At 41.8% G+C, this 16,885-nt stretch overlaps 1 protein-coding gene across 14 annotated transcripts in view; it reads right to left on the minus strand.

The window, feature by feature from the left end:
- The window catches only part of ankrd6b (ankyrin repeat domain 6b), a 245,297-nt gene that overhangs the window by 73,575 nt on the left and 154,837 nt on the right, over positions 1-16,885 (minus strand). For all 14 annotated transcript variants that reach the window (XM_087982260.1, XM_087982253.1, XM_087982262.1 and 11 more), the window contains one exon: positions 15,486-15,858. In XM_087982260.1, the coding sequence (XP_087838386.1) occupies positions 15,486-15,605 (120 nt within the window). In that variant the 5' untranslated portion in view covers positions 15,606-15,858. The remainder of the gene's footprint in view (positions 1-15,485; positions 15,859-16,885) is intronic.

Consider the following 16,885-nt stretch of genomic DNA (forward strand, 5'->3'; position numbering starts at 1 on the left):
CTGGACATTTACTGCCCCATTAGTCTATTCTTGATCATCTGTAAAGTGATGGAGGGACATCAATGGTTCTAACAAACGCACCTGCTCAGCAACAACCTGCTCACTGACTCCCAGTTTGGGTTACACTGGCAGCCTTGGTTCAAAAATGGACAAAACAGCTGAATTCCAGAGCAGAGTTGAGTGTGACAACTCTTGACATCAAGGCTGCACTTGACAGAGTGTGGCATCAAGGAACCCCAGCAAAACTGGAATCTATGGGAATCAGGGGCAAATTGTCTGTTATTTGGACTCATATCTGGCACATAGGAAGATAGGCATGGTTAGCCATTTCAGCTCCAAGACATCTCTGCAATTCTCAGTCCTTGGCCCATCTTCAGCTGCTTTAGCAATAACCTTCTCTCCATGAGAAGTGGGTAATTTTGCCAATTTTGCAACCCCTTGGATACTGAAGCAGTCCATGTGCAAATGCAACAATATCTGGACAATATTCAGGCTTGTGCTGGCAAGTGGCAAGCAACATTTGTGCCAAACAAATGCCAGGCAATGGCCATCTCCATTTAGATCCATCCTCAACAGATCCAGCCACTGAAACTGTGGTCATCCCTGTCACTACTGTACTAAAGCCTGCAAAACTAATGAATGAGTAACACAAGCTCAGCACCACCATCAACATCAACTGATGTGGAGCCAACTTCTACTGTCGAACTTGAAGCAGTAATTGCCCTCATGATATAGTAAGTGTATAGGAGTGCCACAATTTCTCATCTGCCGTAGAATGTCAAGCAAATGGGAGTGTGATAACAGCACTATACCTCTTGTAGTGCAGTGGTATAGTCCCTATCTCTGGACCCATGAGGCCCAGGCTCAAATCCCATCTGCTTCAGAGGTGTATGATAGCAACTCTGAACAGGCTGATAAAAATACCTTTTCTCTGTCTGGAGGTGGAGGCTGGAATGCCATCATGCTGTCCAGTGAATCTGTAATACACCTGATTTTTGGGGATTGCCAATGACCATGGAATGTCCCTTTAACATAAGGTTTACATGCAGATTATGTCTTTGCACCAGTACTGTCCCGACAGGACACTGCCCAATCCTGGGAATTTCAGCTCCAGATTACTGGAGGATGACCCAAAGCTGCGTGATTGATGGCGAGGATGGGAGCTACAGCATTGTGCTGAGTAAGACCACAAGGACCTTCTTCAAACAGAACAGCACCAGCAGCATCCTACCGAACAGCAATCAAAGCAATACAAAAAAAAACTTACTTGTGAATGTTGTCCAATGGACCAGAGTTGCACCAAGTTATCTTTCACTGACTGCGGATGTTTCAATACTGTTAAGACCACCTTTCCCTGTATAATCTCAACTGCTTTGATTTTTCTATTTGGCTCCTGTTGCTTGCTATAAAGTAATATTTACAAATGGATGGAATATTTCACAATATCCAATTATCTATCATTCAATCTGGATAAAGGTTTGTGTTCGTATGGGTATTATGGAATGGGAATCCACCACTCAGATAGAATTAGAACATTGAGTAGCACTAAGGATGTCTAGCCTATCTACCTTAATTCGTGTTGCAGCTAAAATGACATTCAGTCACACATTGATCAAGCAATGTGAAGCTACAATATGAAACATGATGACATTTACAATAAAATGTCACCTATGCCACTGATATGTCCTCAGAAGATCTTGCTTTCCGTCCCACCATGTCTAGGCACAATCCTGGGTCCACGGAGGACAGTATCTGCCAGCCTTGGAGTTTTGCTTAGAGACCCCAGGGGAGTTTGTGGCTAAAGGTCCCGATATGCTGATAGCCTCCTTCCCCGATGTGGGTTCATCCTCCATAGTCTGACCTCCCAGGGGTCTGAGGGCCATAGGCAGCAAGGAGATGGAAGGCATGGCCACCTTTGAAGTGTCCTGAGAGGAGATGACTGGGCAGTCTGTATGTGGTCAGTCCTTCAGCTGGGTGCCTACTGGCACCAGCCTGTCTCTTAGTGAGGAAGGGGCATCTGGATTCAGGTAAGGGTCCCTCAACCCCTGTCACCTTGCTGTGGAGCACCAATGGTCAGAGTGGTGAAGTGCAGGTTTATGCGTACATCCAACCAAATAGACCTGGTTCTCCAAGGTAAACAACAACTCTTGTACAACCAGTCTGAGTGAAGACCTTCAAGCTTTGAGTCAGTTTGCTCAGTGCCTCTGACAAAGCTACCTGCTGTTACTGTGTCTGCTTATGTGTTTCACTGAAGTCATGAATGGCTGACACTATGGGGGTCCTCTTCTGCCCAAGGTTGAGCAGACACTAGAGCTCTGAAAGTCCAGCAGCTTACAGCACTTTTTTCTTCAACCAGCATGTGCTTCAACTCCAACCAAGCTAAGTTATCCACCAGGTATCAGGATCTAAGCTGGTGGAAGAGACAGGAGGCAGGCTTGCTGGTGTATTCTTTGGGGAATCTGTGACTCTTTCCTCATGGTTGGACGAGAGATATCTGCAGAGCTGCTCACTTGATGGTGAAGACTTTGCAGACATCACTAGTATGTGAATCCTGAGAGGTCAGCCCCAATTACATCAGCCATTGGGAGAGGGAAGAGAATATGAGTGGGTACCAGAAAGGTATAATTCATAGCTGATGAGATGAGCTGCAGAGAATAGGGGTGAGAAAACTTACTCGGGTTCACAAAGAGAAATTCTTGTTGAAACGCGTCGAATTGATATTTATCTGAGTTATGGTAAAATTCAGCCAATTCATTTGTTTTATTCGGAGAACATGGTTGCTGTCTAGGTCACCAATTCTTGCCAATGTCTAGAGAAAGTGGTGATGAGCTGTCTTCTTCAACAGTGACAGTCCATGTGTGGTAGGGACACTGTCACTGATGTTTAGCGATAAATTCCAGGATTTTGAATCAGCAACAATGCAGCAATGGTGATATATTTCTCAATCAAAGTGGTGTGTGGCTTGGAAGGGAGCTTACAGCTGGCGGTGTTCCCATGAATCTGCTGCCCTTGTCCTTATAGGTGGTTGAGGTCATAGGTTTGGAAAGTGGTGCCCAAGGGGCCTTGGTGAGTTATTGCAATGCATTTTGTTGATGGTATACTCTGCTGCTACCGTGGGTTGAAATTGGAGGAAGGGAATTTTTAAAGTGCTGTATGGAATGTCAATGAAGTGGGCTGCTTTTCCCTGGATACTTTAAGCTTAAATAAGACTGGAGCTAAACTTATCCAGGCGAGAGAAGAGTTTTCTATTACACTCTGACTTGTGCGTTAAATATCAAGTACAGTTATTTAATGTCATGAATTGTCAAGTGAAGATGGTTGGATTCTCTTTTGCCAAATATTGTAATTGCTTGGCACTGGTGGGGCACAAATACAATATTCATTTAAAAATCACTCAGGGATGTGGCCTTCACTAGCTGGGCCAGCATATATTGCCCATCCCCAGTTGCAGCCGAGGTGGTGATAGTGAGCTGCCTCTTGCCCTGCTGTAGTCCAATTTGTGTGGGTACATCCACAATGTTGTTGGAAGTTCATTCAGGGATATGACCCAGCTATACTGAGGAACAGCAAATATATTTCTAAGTCAGGTTGATGAATGACTTGGAGGGAAATTTCAAGTGGTTGTGATCCTATGTGTCTGCTGCTCTTGTCGTTTTAAATTGTAATGATTGAGTTTGAAAGTTAGAGACTGAGAAACCTTGGTGAATCTCTGCAGTATATTTGTTAATGGTATAAAAGTTCCTGCTGTCTGTTGGTGATTGAGGGAGTGAATGCTTGTGGATGTCGTACCAGTCAAATGGACTGTTTTGTCCTGCATGGTGTCAAGCATCTTGTGCGTATTGGAGCTGCACTTATCCAGGCAAGTGAGGCGCATTGCCACTTATTAGCCCAAGCTTGAGTGTTGTCCAGGTCTTGATGCACATGAAAATAGACTGCTTGAGTATGAGCAGTCATGAATAGTGCTGAGTATTGTACAATCATCAACAAATATCCCTACTTCTGACCTTATGATGGAGAGAAAGCAGCTGAAGATGGTTGGGCCTAAGGATACTACCCTGAAGAATTTCGGCAGAGATATCCTATAGCTAGGATGTCTGACCCCAACAACCACAACCATCATTTTTTGTGTCAGGTATGACTCCAACCAAGGAAGATAATTTAATCCATTGGCTAGGAAGTTGTTGTTGCGATAACCTTTGACTAGTTTGGACCTATGACACTTCCCTGAGCCTGAGATGATTGGCCTGTAACAAGAAGCATCTTCCTTTGGGCTAGGTTTAATTCCAACCAGCTGAGTGCTTCCCCCCACCTCTCCCCCCCCCCCCCCCCCCGATTCCCATTGACTAGTTTTGTCAGGGCTCCTTGATATCACACTTAGCCAAATACTGCTTTGATGTCAAAGCCTCATTCTTACCTCACCACTGGAGTTTATGTTTAAACCAAGGACGTAACAAAGTCAAGAGTGAAGTGGGCCTTGTGGAACCCAAACCAAGTTTCAGTGCATAGATTATTTATCAATTGTCCCTTGGCAGCAATATCAATGGCCTCTTACATTACTTTGCAGATGATCAAGAGCAGACTAATGAGACAATAATTTCCTTGGTAGGACGGTTCCTGCTTTTTGAGGACAGGACATACCTGGACGATTTTTCACATTGAGATGACAACATTGTACCTGTAGAGGAACAGCTTTGCTCGGGGTGTGGTTAGCTCTGGAGCACTAGCTTCAATACTATTAGCAGAATGTTGTCAGGGTCCATGGCCTTGGAAGTGTCCAGAGTCTTTAGCCGTTTCTTGATATCATGTGAAGAGTAAACCAAGCTGGCTTAAGACTGGCGCCGGTGGTACTAAGATCTGTGGAGGAGGCCAAGATAGATCAATTTGCCTTTTCTAGCTGAAGATGGTTACAAGTGCACTAGAACTGTCCTTTGATGTATTGCTTCCCTCATCATTGAGGATTAGGCATTTGTAGATCCTCCTTCTCCTGTTAGTTGTTTAATTGTCCACTACCATCTAGACTGGATGTGGCAGGACTGCAGAGCTTAGATATTATCTATTAATTGTGGATTTCTTATTATATGCTACTTCTGCTATCTGACCAGCACAAGTCCTGAGCTGCAGCCTGATATTGTCTCTAGTGTATCCTCTTGCACTCTTCATTGAACCAGGTTCATCCTCTAGCTTGGTGGTAACAGCAGAGTCAGTCATAGCCATGGCTAAAGGTTACAGATTGTGGTTGAATACAAATCTGCTGTTGATGGCACACAGCACCTCAAGGGTGACTTGATCGGAGTTGTTAGATATGTTCTAAGTCTATCCAATTTAGCATGGTTGTCATGCCACACAATACAATGGAGGGTATCTTCAAGATAGACTTTGCCTTCACAAGGGCTGTGCTGTGATTACTCGGTCATGGCTAGTGTGTCTGCCACATGTAGACTGGTGTGAATGAGAACAAATATATATTTCCCTCTTGTCAGTTCCCTTGCCATCTGTTGCAGGCACAGTCTGGCAGCTATCTACTTTAGGACTTGGCCAGCTCAATCAGTAAAGATACTGCTGAGGCACTCTTGGTGATCAGAACTGAAACCCCCACATCCAGAGTACATTCTGTAATCTTATTACTCTCAACTTGGAAGAGCACTAATTCATTGGCTAAGGGCAGTGGACCATAGGATGTAATCAGCAGGATACTTCCTTAGGTGAATGTGAGGACTGCAGATGCTGGAGATTAGAGTCAAGGTTAGAGTGGTGCTGGAAAAGCACAGCAGGTCAGTCAGCATCCGAGGAGCAGGAAAATCGACTTTTCGGGCAGGAGCCCTTCATAAGGATATTTCTTTCCCCTTCTCTGACCTGATGCCAAAATTTCATGCGGTCCAGAATCAATGTTGAGGCACCTCCCTCACAACTGCTAACCACTTTGCAACTCTGGTGTCTGTGTCCTGTCAGTGGTACAGGAGATACCAGAGAGGGCAATAGTACGTATAAACCATCAGACATTTTGTGAGCCTGCCAAAGATGCTATCTCCTTTCTCTGTATTAAATTCTGCATTAAAGGATAGATTGTTTGTTATCATGGACCTGGAGTAGCTGAATTTGCAAACCACATCCAGCGGCGTGATTGTGAAATCAGATTTCCTGACTGTCTCCTGTGACCAGAGTTTTCTTGATGCTTATAGTCTGGGAGAACAATTTACAGGCTTGGAAGAGACAGGTTATACATCTTTGTAGCTGAATTTTAGATTAGAATCCCTACAGTGCGGAAGCAGGCTCTTTGGCCCAACAAGTTCATACTGGCCCTTTGAAAAGTAACCCACCCAGACCCTTTCCCCTACCCTGTATTTACCCTTAACTAATGCACCTAACACTATGGGCAATTTAGCATGGCCAATTCACCTGACCTGCACATCTTTGGATTGTGGGAGGAAACCGGAGCACCCGGAGGAAACTCATTCAGGCATGGGGAGAACGAGCAAACTCCACACAGACAGTCACTTGAGGCGGAAATCGAACCTGGATCTCTGGCACTGTGAGGCAGCAGTGCTAACTACCGTGCCACCCATGTGATGAGCACAGCATCATCAACTTAAAGGAGTTCTCTGATCAGGGAACCATGTGTTTTTGACTCAGTTTCCACCTGGCAAGTGGACTCCTTCCATGTCTGCAGTGAAGGTAAAGGTCAGGTCAACGGAGAAGAAGATGCTAAACAGGGTGAGGGCCATGTCTCGTTCCATTAATCATTCAAATTGTGGGAAGTGCAACCATCAAACTCTGCAGTGCAGTGCATGTTGAAGGAATGAGTGAGACTGAGGAGCTTTGATGCACAGATGGTAAGAAATAAGGTAATAGAGGAGTTTCAAAATAACTGAGAATTTTGAAATCAAGACGTTATGTGCCTGGGAGGCTGAACATTTTTCCTCTGTGATGGAGCTCTGTTGGTCTCTATTTGATGTGCTCCTGTAATTGCCTGTCATAGATGAAGAATCCTCATCACTTGAGCTTCTTTTTAACTAATGCACAGGACGGGGACCTTGCTGGGTAGGACAACATTTATTGCTCACCCCTAGTGCCCAGAAGACAGTTAAGAATCAAACACATTGCTGTGGGTCTGGAGTCACATATGAGCATGGCAGTTTCCTTCCCTCAAGGACATTAGTGAACCACTTGGGGTTTTCCCAAGAATTGTCAATGGTTTTATCATCCTCATTAGGCTCCTTATTCCAAATTTTTATTGAATTCAAATTTAATGTTCTGCTGTGGTAGGACTTGAGTCTGGGTCCCTAGAACATTACCTTAGTTTCTGGATTAATAGTCTCTAGCAATAACGTCTCTCGGTCGTTGCCTCCCCACCTCAAGAAGGCAGAGACTGCTTCTTTCGAGCTTTTATAGAAGCTAATTTTCTCTAAAATCTTGAAAACTCCCACTCTGCTGTTGATGTTGAATGCCTTAGTGGGATCTATTTAAGTAAAAGAAAGGGATATATTTTGTTCACCTGCATATGGAGAATATCATGTTCTGCCCGAACAGAAACCTGGAACACTTGGTCTGAAAGTATATACAGTTTTCTTTTTAAGTAAGGCCTTATCAAAAGCTTTCCCCTGAAGCTGAAGAGCTCACTGCCTCTGTGGTTGTGGCAATTCCTTTTGTTGCTTTGGCATGAAATGATTTTTACAGGATGCTTCTCCTGTGGACAACTTTCCAATAGAGAAGGTGAAGGTCATAAAGATGTGGCCATCAATGGGACTTTGTATGCTTCAGCAGTTGGATTGGAATCCCATCTGTACCTGGCACCTTTCTGTTTGGCCTCTCTAAGCTGAAGTGATGAGGGTTCTTCATCTGTGGAAGGCAACTGCAGGAAATCATCAATTAGAGAGTGGGATATCTGCACCTCAGAGGAGTAATGTTTGGGCATTACAATATTGTTTCAAAGCTTTTCTATTCCTTCACTCCTCCCATCTCCTCCAATTCTTCAACACTCTGAGACATCTACATTCATCTGATTCTGGCCTCAAAAGCATCCTATTTTTATCTGTTCCATCACTGCAGATTGTGCCTTCATTTGCCTACGCCTCAAAATCTGCAATTTGCTCCCATAATGCTTCACCACTCGACTTCCCTTTCCTACCTTAAGACATACCTTAAAACCTAACTCTTTAACCAAACCTTCGATCACCGGACCTAACATCACGTTATATAACTCAGTGTTCTATTTTGTTCCATAATCTTCCTCAGAAGCACCTGAGGATGCTTTATTTTGTTAAAGGAGTTATATACATTTAGGCTGTTGTTGTAATTTTCATCATGCAGGGCAGTCTGCTACCTCTGCACAGACTGAACTCCATGTCCATTTCTAAATACTATGGAAATTGTCTTCCAGTTTGAATTTCCGTATGTTGACAAGCAAATACAGAATGAAGAGGCCCTGGTACACAACTTGTGAAGGTATTTCATAATGCAGTGCCATGTTGTTGGGTTTTTCTGCCAGGCATTTTCAGGGTTAGGTTATTATTACTTGCCACTTGTGCTTCGGTTGAGTCTTGCTCCTTGTAAGCTGCAGTGATGTTCATAAATCAGAGCAGGAAATCCTCATGCTACACACTATCTAATGCTCTGTACTTGCACTGCTGCATTATTTATTTTTAGAAAGTATACTTTAATTTGGACTTTCACCAGACTGAGATTTGGGTCTGAATCAACTAGTGATTATATATACAAAAGACAGATTAAAAAAATACATTTTTTTCAACTCTCCTTACTACATGAAATAAAAAGACACTGCTCACTTTCTCCTCTGCTGCAGATTTCGGGCAGGAGTTTACCTGCTGTTGTCACAATCTAACTTGGCTCCAGTTTGGAGATAGTAGGACTGCAGATGCTGGAGATCAGCGCCAGTTTGCAAACATTTGAACAACACAGTTCTCAGGCTGCTGGCTGTAAGAATGAAACACTGACTTGTAGATTGTAAGATTATGTAATTGGAAATCTGTGGACACTGAACTATCAAAGAGGACACCAATCCATCATTGACACAGCCTCTCAATCAAAGATCTCAGAAATAGCAGTTAAATCAAAGGCACTGCCCCAGGCTAATATCTGATGCTTTGCTTTGTAAAGGTGACACTTACAGTCATATAGAAACAACAGGTAGAGTATAAAGACATGATAATAGTTACGCAACATCTTACATAGTTGTTTTGATCAAAAGAGACATTCATCAATATTTAATTAAAAATCACACAACACCAGGTTATAGTCCAACAGGTTTCTTTAAAAGTACAAGATTTCGGAGTCCAGCTCCTTCATCAGGCAGCTAGCTACCTACCTGAGCTTGTCCTTCCAAATAAACCTGTTGCTCTATAACTTGGTGTTGTACGATTTTTAACTTTGACCACCCCAGTGCAACACTGACATACCCACAGCATCAATATTTAATGAGTGTCCAACATTTAACTATGGCAAAGAAGTTTGTAAGAATGTGACAGGCAATTAGCATTTAAGAAGGTGTTTTAATTTGCCCACACCTCAAACCAAAATTTGCATTTTGTAGTATTTTTCACAACCATCAAAGTACTTTAGAGCTAATTAAGTACTTTTGAAGTGTAATCACTGTTATAATGTGGGGAATGCGCCAATTTATTTCTTTAGTCTTTCATGGGATGTGGCCACATCGTTGACAAGACCAACATATATTATCCATTCCTATCTGCCCTTTGACTGTGTGATTTACTAGGCCATTTTCAAAGGCACTTAAGAGTCAACCATATTGCTGTGGGTCTAGAGTGATATGTAGGCCAGACCAGGTAAGTATGGCCAATCTCCTTCCCTGAAGGTCAGTAATGAAGTAGAGGGCATTTTTTATGACAATCACCATTACTGAAAGTAGCTGCCAATTTGTACACAGTCCTTGTTTTTATCATCTCCGTAGCAGCTGAATCATCCTCAAAACCAAGGTGATTTTGTGAAAGCATTCAAGTTTTATTGTAAACTTGCAATTCAATAAGTTATTTGCCATATCATCAATAGCATCTTTTAGTTTGAAGTGTTATTTTTGTCAGCCCCTCACTCCCTATGCCTGAATAGAATTCCAAATCATATGCAGCTGACTGTCCTTAACTGGTTCCCATATGTGATATTAAATAAAAAGGTCAATTCTGCACAATTTGTTAACAATATGGTACTGAGTCCACTAGACCAGATTTACGATAGTGTGAGCTCTGTTGAGAGCAGTGGGGCATTAGATATGACATACTAGCTTCAGTGTTCCAGCTTGAGGAACATGAAAGCTGTCAACTTAGATCCCTGATCCAACTGTACATTAGTACGTGCCAGATCACAGGTTTAGAATAAACTTTCATGGGTCCAATTTATCGTCTGGATTGACAAATGAAGAACAGCCAATCTGCAGAAAGCTGAACACAAAGGCTTGGGGGTACTTGTGCACCAAACACAGAAAGCTAACACACAGGTACGCGAGCTAACCAGGAAGGCTGATGGAATGTTGTTCCTTATTTCAAAGGGGTTGGAGTATAAGATTAAGGAAGTCTTATTGCAAATGTGCAAAGTGCTGGTGAGATCATATCTGGAGTTGTGAGAGCAGTTTTGATACCCTTTAAGAAAAAACTTCATTTCATTGAAGACTTCAAGAAGGTTCACTAAGATGATCCCCAGTATGAAGGGATTGTCTTATAAGCAAAGACTAAACTTGTTGGGACTCTACTCCCTGGAATTTGGAAGCACGAGAGGTGATCCCATTGAAACATGTAGGATTCTTAAGGGGCTTGACAGGACAAATGCTGAGAAGATGCTTCCCTTCATGGGACAGTCTAGGGCAAGAAGGCATAGTCTCAGAATAAAGGGGTGCCAATTTAAAACTTAAATGTGGAGGAATTTCTTCTCTCAGAGGGTTGAGTCTCTATGGAACTCTTTGCCACAGAGAATAGTGAGGGCTGAGTCATTGTGTGTATTTAAGGCTGAGATAGACAGATAGATTATTGATCAGCAGGAATGTTGAGAGATTTGGGGAAAAGGCAGGAAAGTGAGCATGAGGAATGTTGCCAGATCAACCATGATACTAATGAATGGCAGAGCAAGCTCGAGAAGCCAGCAGCCCACTTCTATTCCTGTTTCCCATGGTCTTATGGCGAGATGTGATGTGGCACAACATGAGGCACTGTTTTAGGAAAGTCAAGTTTGCATCATCCTGATGGCTGCTACACAGCACCGTGTGGTTCTAATGGACAGTGCAAACTTTTCAATTCTATCAAAATAAAACATTAAACTGAGGCCTTATTTGCCTATTTGGAGGAATCTAAAGGACCCCATAACAATATTTAAAAATAGAATTCTGCTTGTACTCCTGTCTAACATTTATCCCTCAATCCACAAAATGCTCAATAAACTGATTTTCTGACATTTACTACTATGGTGTCTTGTTATGTGCAAATTGCCGGTCAGCTTACCTACAATCACAGCAGTGACCACACATCATTAGCAATTTTTTGGGTGAGAGTCGCTTTGGCAATAAATTGTGCCATGTAAATGCAAGCCTGTTCCCCTTCTTTTCATAAAGGTGTAGTTAATACTTGCCGCATGGTGGTTGTTAGAAATGACATTAAATACATGCAAATGCATAATAGGAAGACAGACATTACAATTTTTCTTCTGATTAGGATTTGAACATAAGGACATAAGAACATAAAAAATAGGAGCAGGAGTAGGCCATCTGGCCCTTCAAGCCTGCTCCACCATTCAATAAAATCATGGCTGATCTTTTTGTGGCCTCACCTCCACTTTCTTCCCTCTCACCATATCTCTTAATTCCTTTACTGTTCAAAAAATCATCTATTTCAGCTTTAAAAACATTCAATGACGAAGCCTCAACTACTTCACTGGGCAGGGAATTCCACAGATTCACAACGCTCTGGGTGAAGAAGTTCCTTCTCAATTCAGTCCTAAATCTGCTCCCCCTAATTTTGAGACTATGCCCTCTTGTCCTAGTTTCATCTGCTGGTGGAAACATCCTCCCTACTTCTATCTTATCCATTCCCTTCATAATTTTATGTTTCTGTAACATCCCCTCTTATTCTTCTAAATTCCAATGAATATAATCCTACTCAGTCTACTCAGTCTCTCCTCATTAGCCAACCCTCTCCATTTCGGAATCAACCTAGTGAACCTCCTCTGCATCCCCTCTAGCGCCAGTATATCTTTGCTCAAGTAAGGAGACCAAAACTGCACACAGTACTTCAGGTGTGACCTCACAAGCACTCTGTACAGCTGCAACATAATCTCCCTGCTTTTAAACTCAATCCCTTTAGCAATGAAGGACAAACCTCCACTGGCTTTCTTAATTACCTGTTGCATCTACAGATAACCTTCTGTGATTCATGCATAAGGACACCCAGGTCCCTCTGCACAGCAGCATGCTGCAACTTTTTAAATCATTCAAGTAATAGTCCTATTTATTGTAATTCCTACCAAAATGGATGACTTATTAACATTGTACTCCATTACCCACTCACTTAAACTATCAATATTGCTTTCAAAGTTTCACAGTCCTCTGCACAGTCCTTTCCTCTACTGCTTATCTTAGTGTCACCTGCAAACTTTGATACACTACATGTGGTCTCCAACTCCAAATCATCTATGTTCATTGTGAATAATTGCGGTCCCAACACTGATCCCTGAGGCACAGCACTAGTCACTGATTGCCAACCAGAAAAGCACTCATTTACCCCAACTCATTGCTTCCTCTTAGTCGACTAATCCTCTATCCATGCTAATATATCACCTGTAATGCCATGCATCTTTATCTTAGACAGCAGCCTTTTGTGCGGCACCTTGTCGAATACCTTTTGGAAATCTACTAGGTCCCTGTTGTGCTCATAATGTCTTCATAGAATTCCAGTCGATTAGTTAAGCATTACCTGCCTTTCATGAGCGCATGCTGCATCTGTCCAATTGGACAATTTCTATCTAGATGTCTTGCTATTTTTTCCTTGATAATAGAATCAAGCATTTTCCCCACTACAGAAACTAAGCAAACCAGTCAATTATTCCCCATCTTTTATCTACCTCCTTGTTTAAACAGTGGTGTCACATTTGCTGTTTTCCAATCTACTGGAACTGCCCTACAGTCCAGCAGATTTTGTAAAATTACCACAAGTCAATTTGCTATTTCTCCCGCCATCTCTTTTAGTACCCAGGGATACATTCAGTCAGAGCCAGGAGACTGGTCTACCTTTAGCTCCATTAGCTTGCCTAACACTATCTCTTTCATGATAATGATTGTTTCCAAGTCCTCACCTACCTTCATCTCCTTGCCAATTACTGGCATGTTTTAGGTGTCCTCCATAGAGTCACAGAGTCATAGAGATGAACAGCACAGTAACAGACCCTTCGGTCCTACTTGTCCATGCCAACCAGATATCCCAACCTAATCGAGTCCCACCTACCAGCACCCGGCCCATATCCCTCCAAACCCTTCCTATTCATATACCCATCCCGATGCCTTTTAAATGTTGCGATCATACCAATCTCCACCACTTCCTCTGGCAGCTCATTCCACACATGCACCACCCTCTGCTTAAAAGTGTTGCCCCTTAGGACGCTTTTATATCTTTCCTGTCTTACCCTATACCTATGCCCTCTAGTTTTTGACTCCCCCACCCCAGGGACGATACTTTGTCTATTTATCATATCCATGCCCCTCATGATTTTATAGACCTCAATAAGGTCACTCCTCAACCTCCATGGAAAACAGCCCTAGCCTATTCAACCTCTCCCTATTCAACCCTTGCAACATCCTTGTAAGTCTTTTCTGAACCCTTTCAAGTATCACAACATCCTTCTGATAGGAAGGAGACCAGACTTGCACGCAATATTCCAAAAGTGGCCTTACCAATGTCCTGTACAGCCGCAACATGACCTCCCAACTCCTGTATTCCATAATCTGACCAATAAAAGAAAGCATATCAAACACCTTCTTCACTATCCTGTCTACCTGTGACTCCACTTTCAAGGAGCTATGAACTTGCACTCTTTGTTCAGCAACACCCCTAGGACCTAGTGTATAAGTCCTGCTAAGATTTGCTTTCCCAAAATGCAGCACCTCGCATTCCACTGTGAAGACTGACACAAAATACCTGTTCAATGCCTTGGTCATTTCCTCATATCCCATTACTAAATCCCCCTTCGCATCCTGGAAAGGACCAATGTTTACCTTAGCCACTCTTTCTCGTTTTATATATTTAAAGAAACTTTTGCTATATGTCTTTATATTCTGAGCTAGGTTACTCTCATAATCAATATTACTTTTCTTTATAGCTTTTTTTGTGGCTTTCTGTTGTCTTTTAACATTTTCCCAATCTTCTAGTTTCCCGCTGGTCTTTGCCTCTTTGTATGCCTTCTCTTTTAATTTGATAGCCTCCCTTATTTCCTTAGACACCTATGGGAGATTACCCCTTTTCCTACAGTCCTTTCTTTTCACTGGTATATATTGGTTGAGCACTTTAAAAAATGCTTTGAAAGATTTCCACTGTTCATCAATTATCCCAACATAAAGTCTTTGCTTCCAGTCTACTTTAGCCAACTCCTCCCTCATCCTATTGAAATTCAATTTGACATCATCCATAGCTGATAAGTGAGTTTTGGTGGTGATGTAATTCCATATATAAGCAAAGATGCCCTGAGACAATGCACAGATATAACACTTCTTACAATGGTCAGATCATAGATTTCAGTGTTGCACTGCACTTACAGGGCACCTCATACCTTAAATGCATTATCTGGGCCAACAGATAAAGTTCATTTGAGAATGTAACTTAAAAAAGTTCTACGATTTCCATATGAAAGAACTGAAACCAACATGTTCGTTCAAAAAGATGAGAGACTTAGCAAACAATCCAGGTCTTTTTCAATATATAATTTCAATTACATTACACTGTAAACTTTTGCTATAAATTCTGTGTCTTACGATTTTATACTCCACAACCACCTGATGAAGGAGCAGCACTCCGAAAGCTAGTGCTTCCAAATAAACCTGTTGGACTATAACTTGGTGGTGTGTGATTTTTAACTTTGCACACCCCAGTCCAACTCCAGCATCTCCTAATCATGACTGAAATCTAAGATACTCATGAGATGGGTTTGGAGATGCCGGTGTTGGACTGGTGTGTTCAAAGTTAAAAATCACACAACACCAGGTTATAGTCCAACAGGTTTAATTGGAAGCACACTAGCTTTCGGAGCAACCTGATGAAGGAGTGTCGCTCCGAAAGCTAGTGTGCTTCCAATTAAACCTGTTGGACTATAACCTGGTGTTGTGTGATTTTTAACTCATGAGATGGGAGTCTGCTCAAACTTGAGAATAAAATGTATGAGAGGTCAGTTCAAATGCCATTTCAAGATGTGTGGAAATAGGTAATTAGGTTTGCAGTATTAAAATTTAAAAAAACATATAACCTAAAACAACTTGATGTGGTTACCTTAGTGACAGCTATTTTGGCCCCCTTGTTGATGAGCTGCACCACATTCTCTGTCTGGCCTTTGTGTGCAGCTATGAGAAGCCTTTCTGAAAGCTGAGCACCTGCATTCCTCTGGCTCATGAATTAGAAAATGAGGTGCTCAGGGCAACCAATGGACAGGTTCTTTCAGTAAAATAAAATGTCAAACTGTAATGCCTGGATACTGGTCTCCAGGATCTGTCTTTTTAGGATAATAAGGCACTTTTTAATTGATCGTGCTTTCTTGCAAGTGGTTTCATAACATGTGGATACATAATGTCTTCAGCGACCTGGAATTTAACTTGCTCCATAGGTTACATAATTTCTTCCATGTGGTCATTATTATCTTCTCAACCTGTAAAGCAGAACATTAACCAATTATTGAGTTGTCTTAGAGGGGACAGTTTATAACATCTGTATCACATTATATGGCTGTTTCTCAGCTCTATATTACATATACACCAACCGGAACATTTAATTTATTTCCAGGGGAGTTTAAGCAGTTGAATATTTCTTTGAAAAATGCAGATTACTGAATACTCAAAAATAATTCCAGTGGTGTAATGGCTTGGTTTCAGGTGGCACTGCAATAAGAAACAAATGATGACAATATGTTATAGTGTAAGGTTTGGAGAGATAAAATGTGAGTGACCCACTGAGATAATATAAGAGATCACAAGGTAAGGACGTCTTGCCTAGCCTTCAATGGAGACAGACACATTTCAAGTACAGTACCTTATGTAAACAGTTCACAGTTAATAATACAATAATTACTGTTCAGAATATAAAACCTCAGCATCTTTGCTTGAATTACAAAGTCGAAAGAGTGTATGGTCACTTTAAGACAGAATGCAAGACCGGAAGGAAGACAGCATAAGAGACTGCATGGATTTTAAGAAATTAAGTTGATTTAATGTTTAATCATTGTTATTGGAGCAGCATTTTATAAAGTTGGGGTCAGGTGGTAATTAGTTAAGAAAAAAGGAGATTTGGATTTGTTAATAGCTTTGCTTAGTATTCATTGTTAGAGTTAGGAAAATAAATTGTTATTTTTTTCTTTAAACAGTGGAAATCAGGGGTTTTCTTTCACTCAAGGTGAGCTTTTCTGGGTGTTTTAGTTTTAATTAGCAGAGGGGTTTGACCTCCGTGTCATAACACTAGTTAAGGGACCTATCCTAGGTCCAAACTTTAATATATATTAGCATAAATACAAATGACGGAATCATTATTCAGGTGATTCACGGCACAATTCTGTTCACCACTGTCAATTGTAAGAGGCAAGTTTCCAATAAATGGTTGCAGGGTTCAAATTGCCACTATTCCAAGCAGAAGAACAGTCCAACTCATTAGTCATTCTTCACATGCACATTATATGGGCCTAG

This window comes from Chiloscyllium plagiosum, unplaced genomic scaffold, assembly GCF_037043375.1.
Source record: "Chiloscyllium plagiosum isolate Xiang-an unplaced genomic scaffold, Cpla_swu_hap1 HiC_scaffold_3, whole genome shotgun sequence".
NCBI lineage: Eukaryota > Metazoa > Chordata > Chondrichthyes > Orectolobiformes > Hemiscylliidae > Chiloscyllium > Chiloscyllium plagiosum.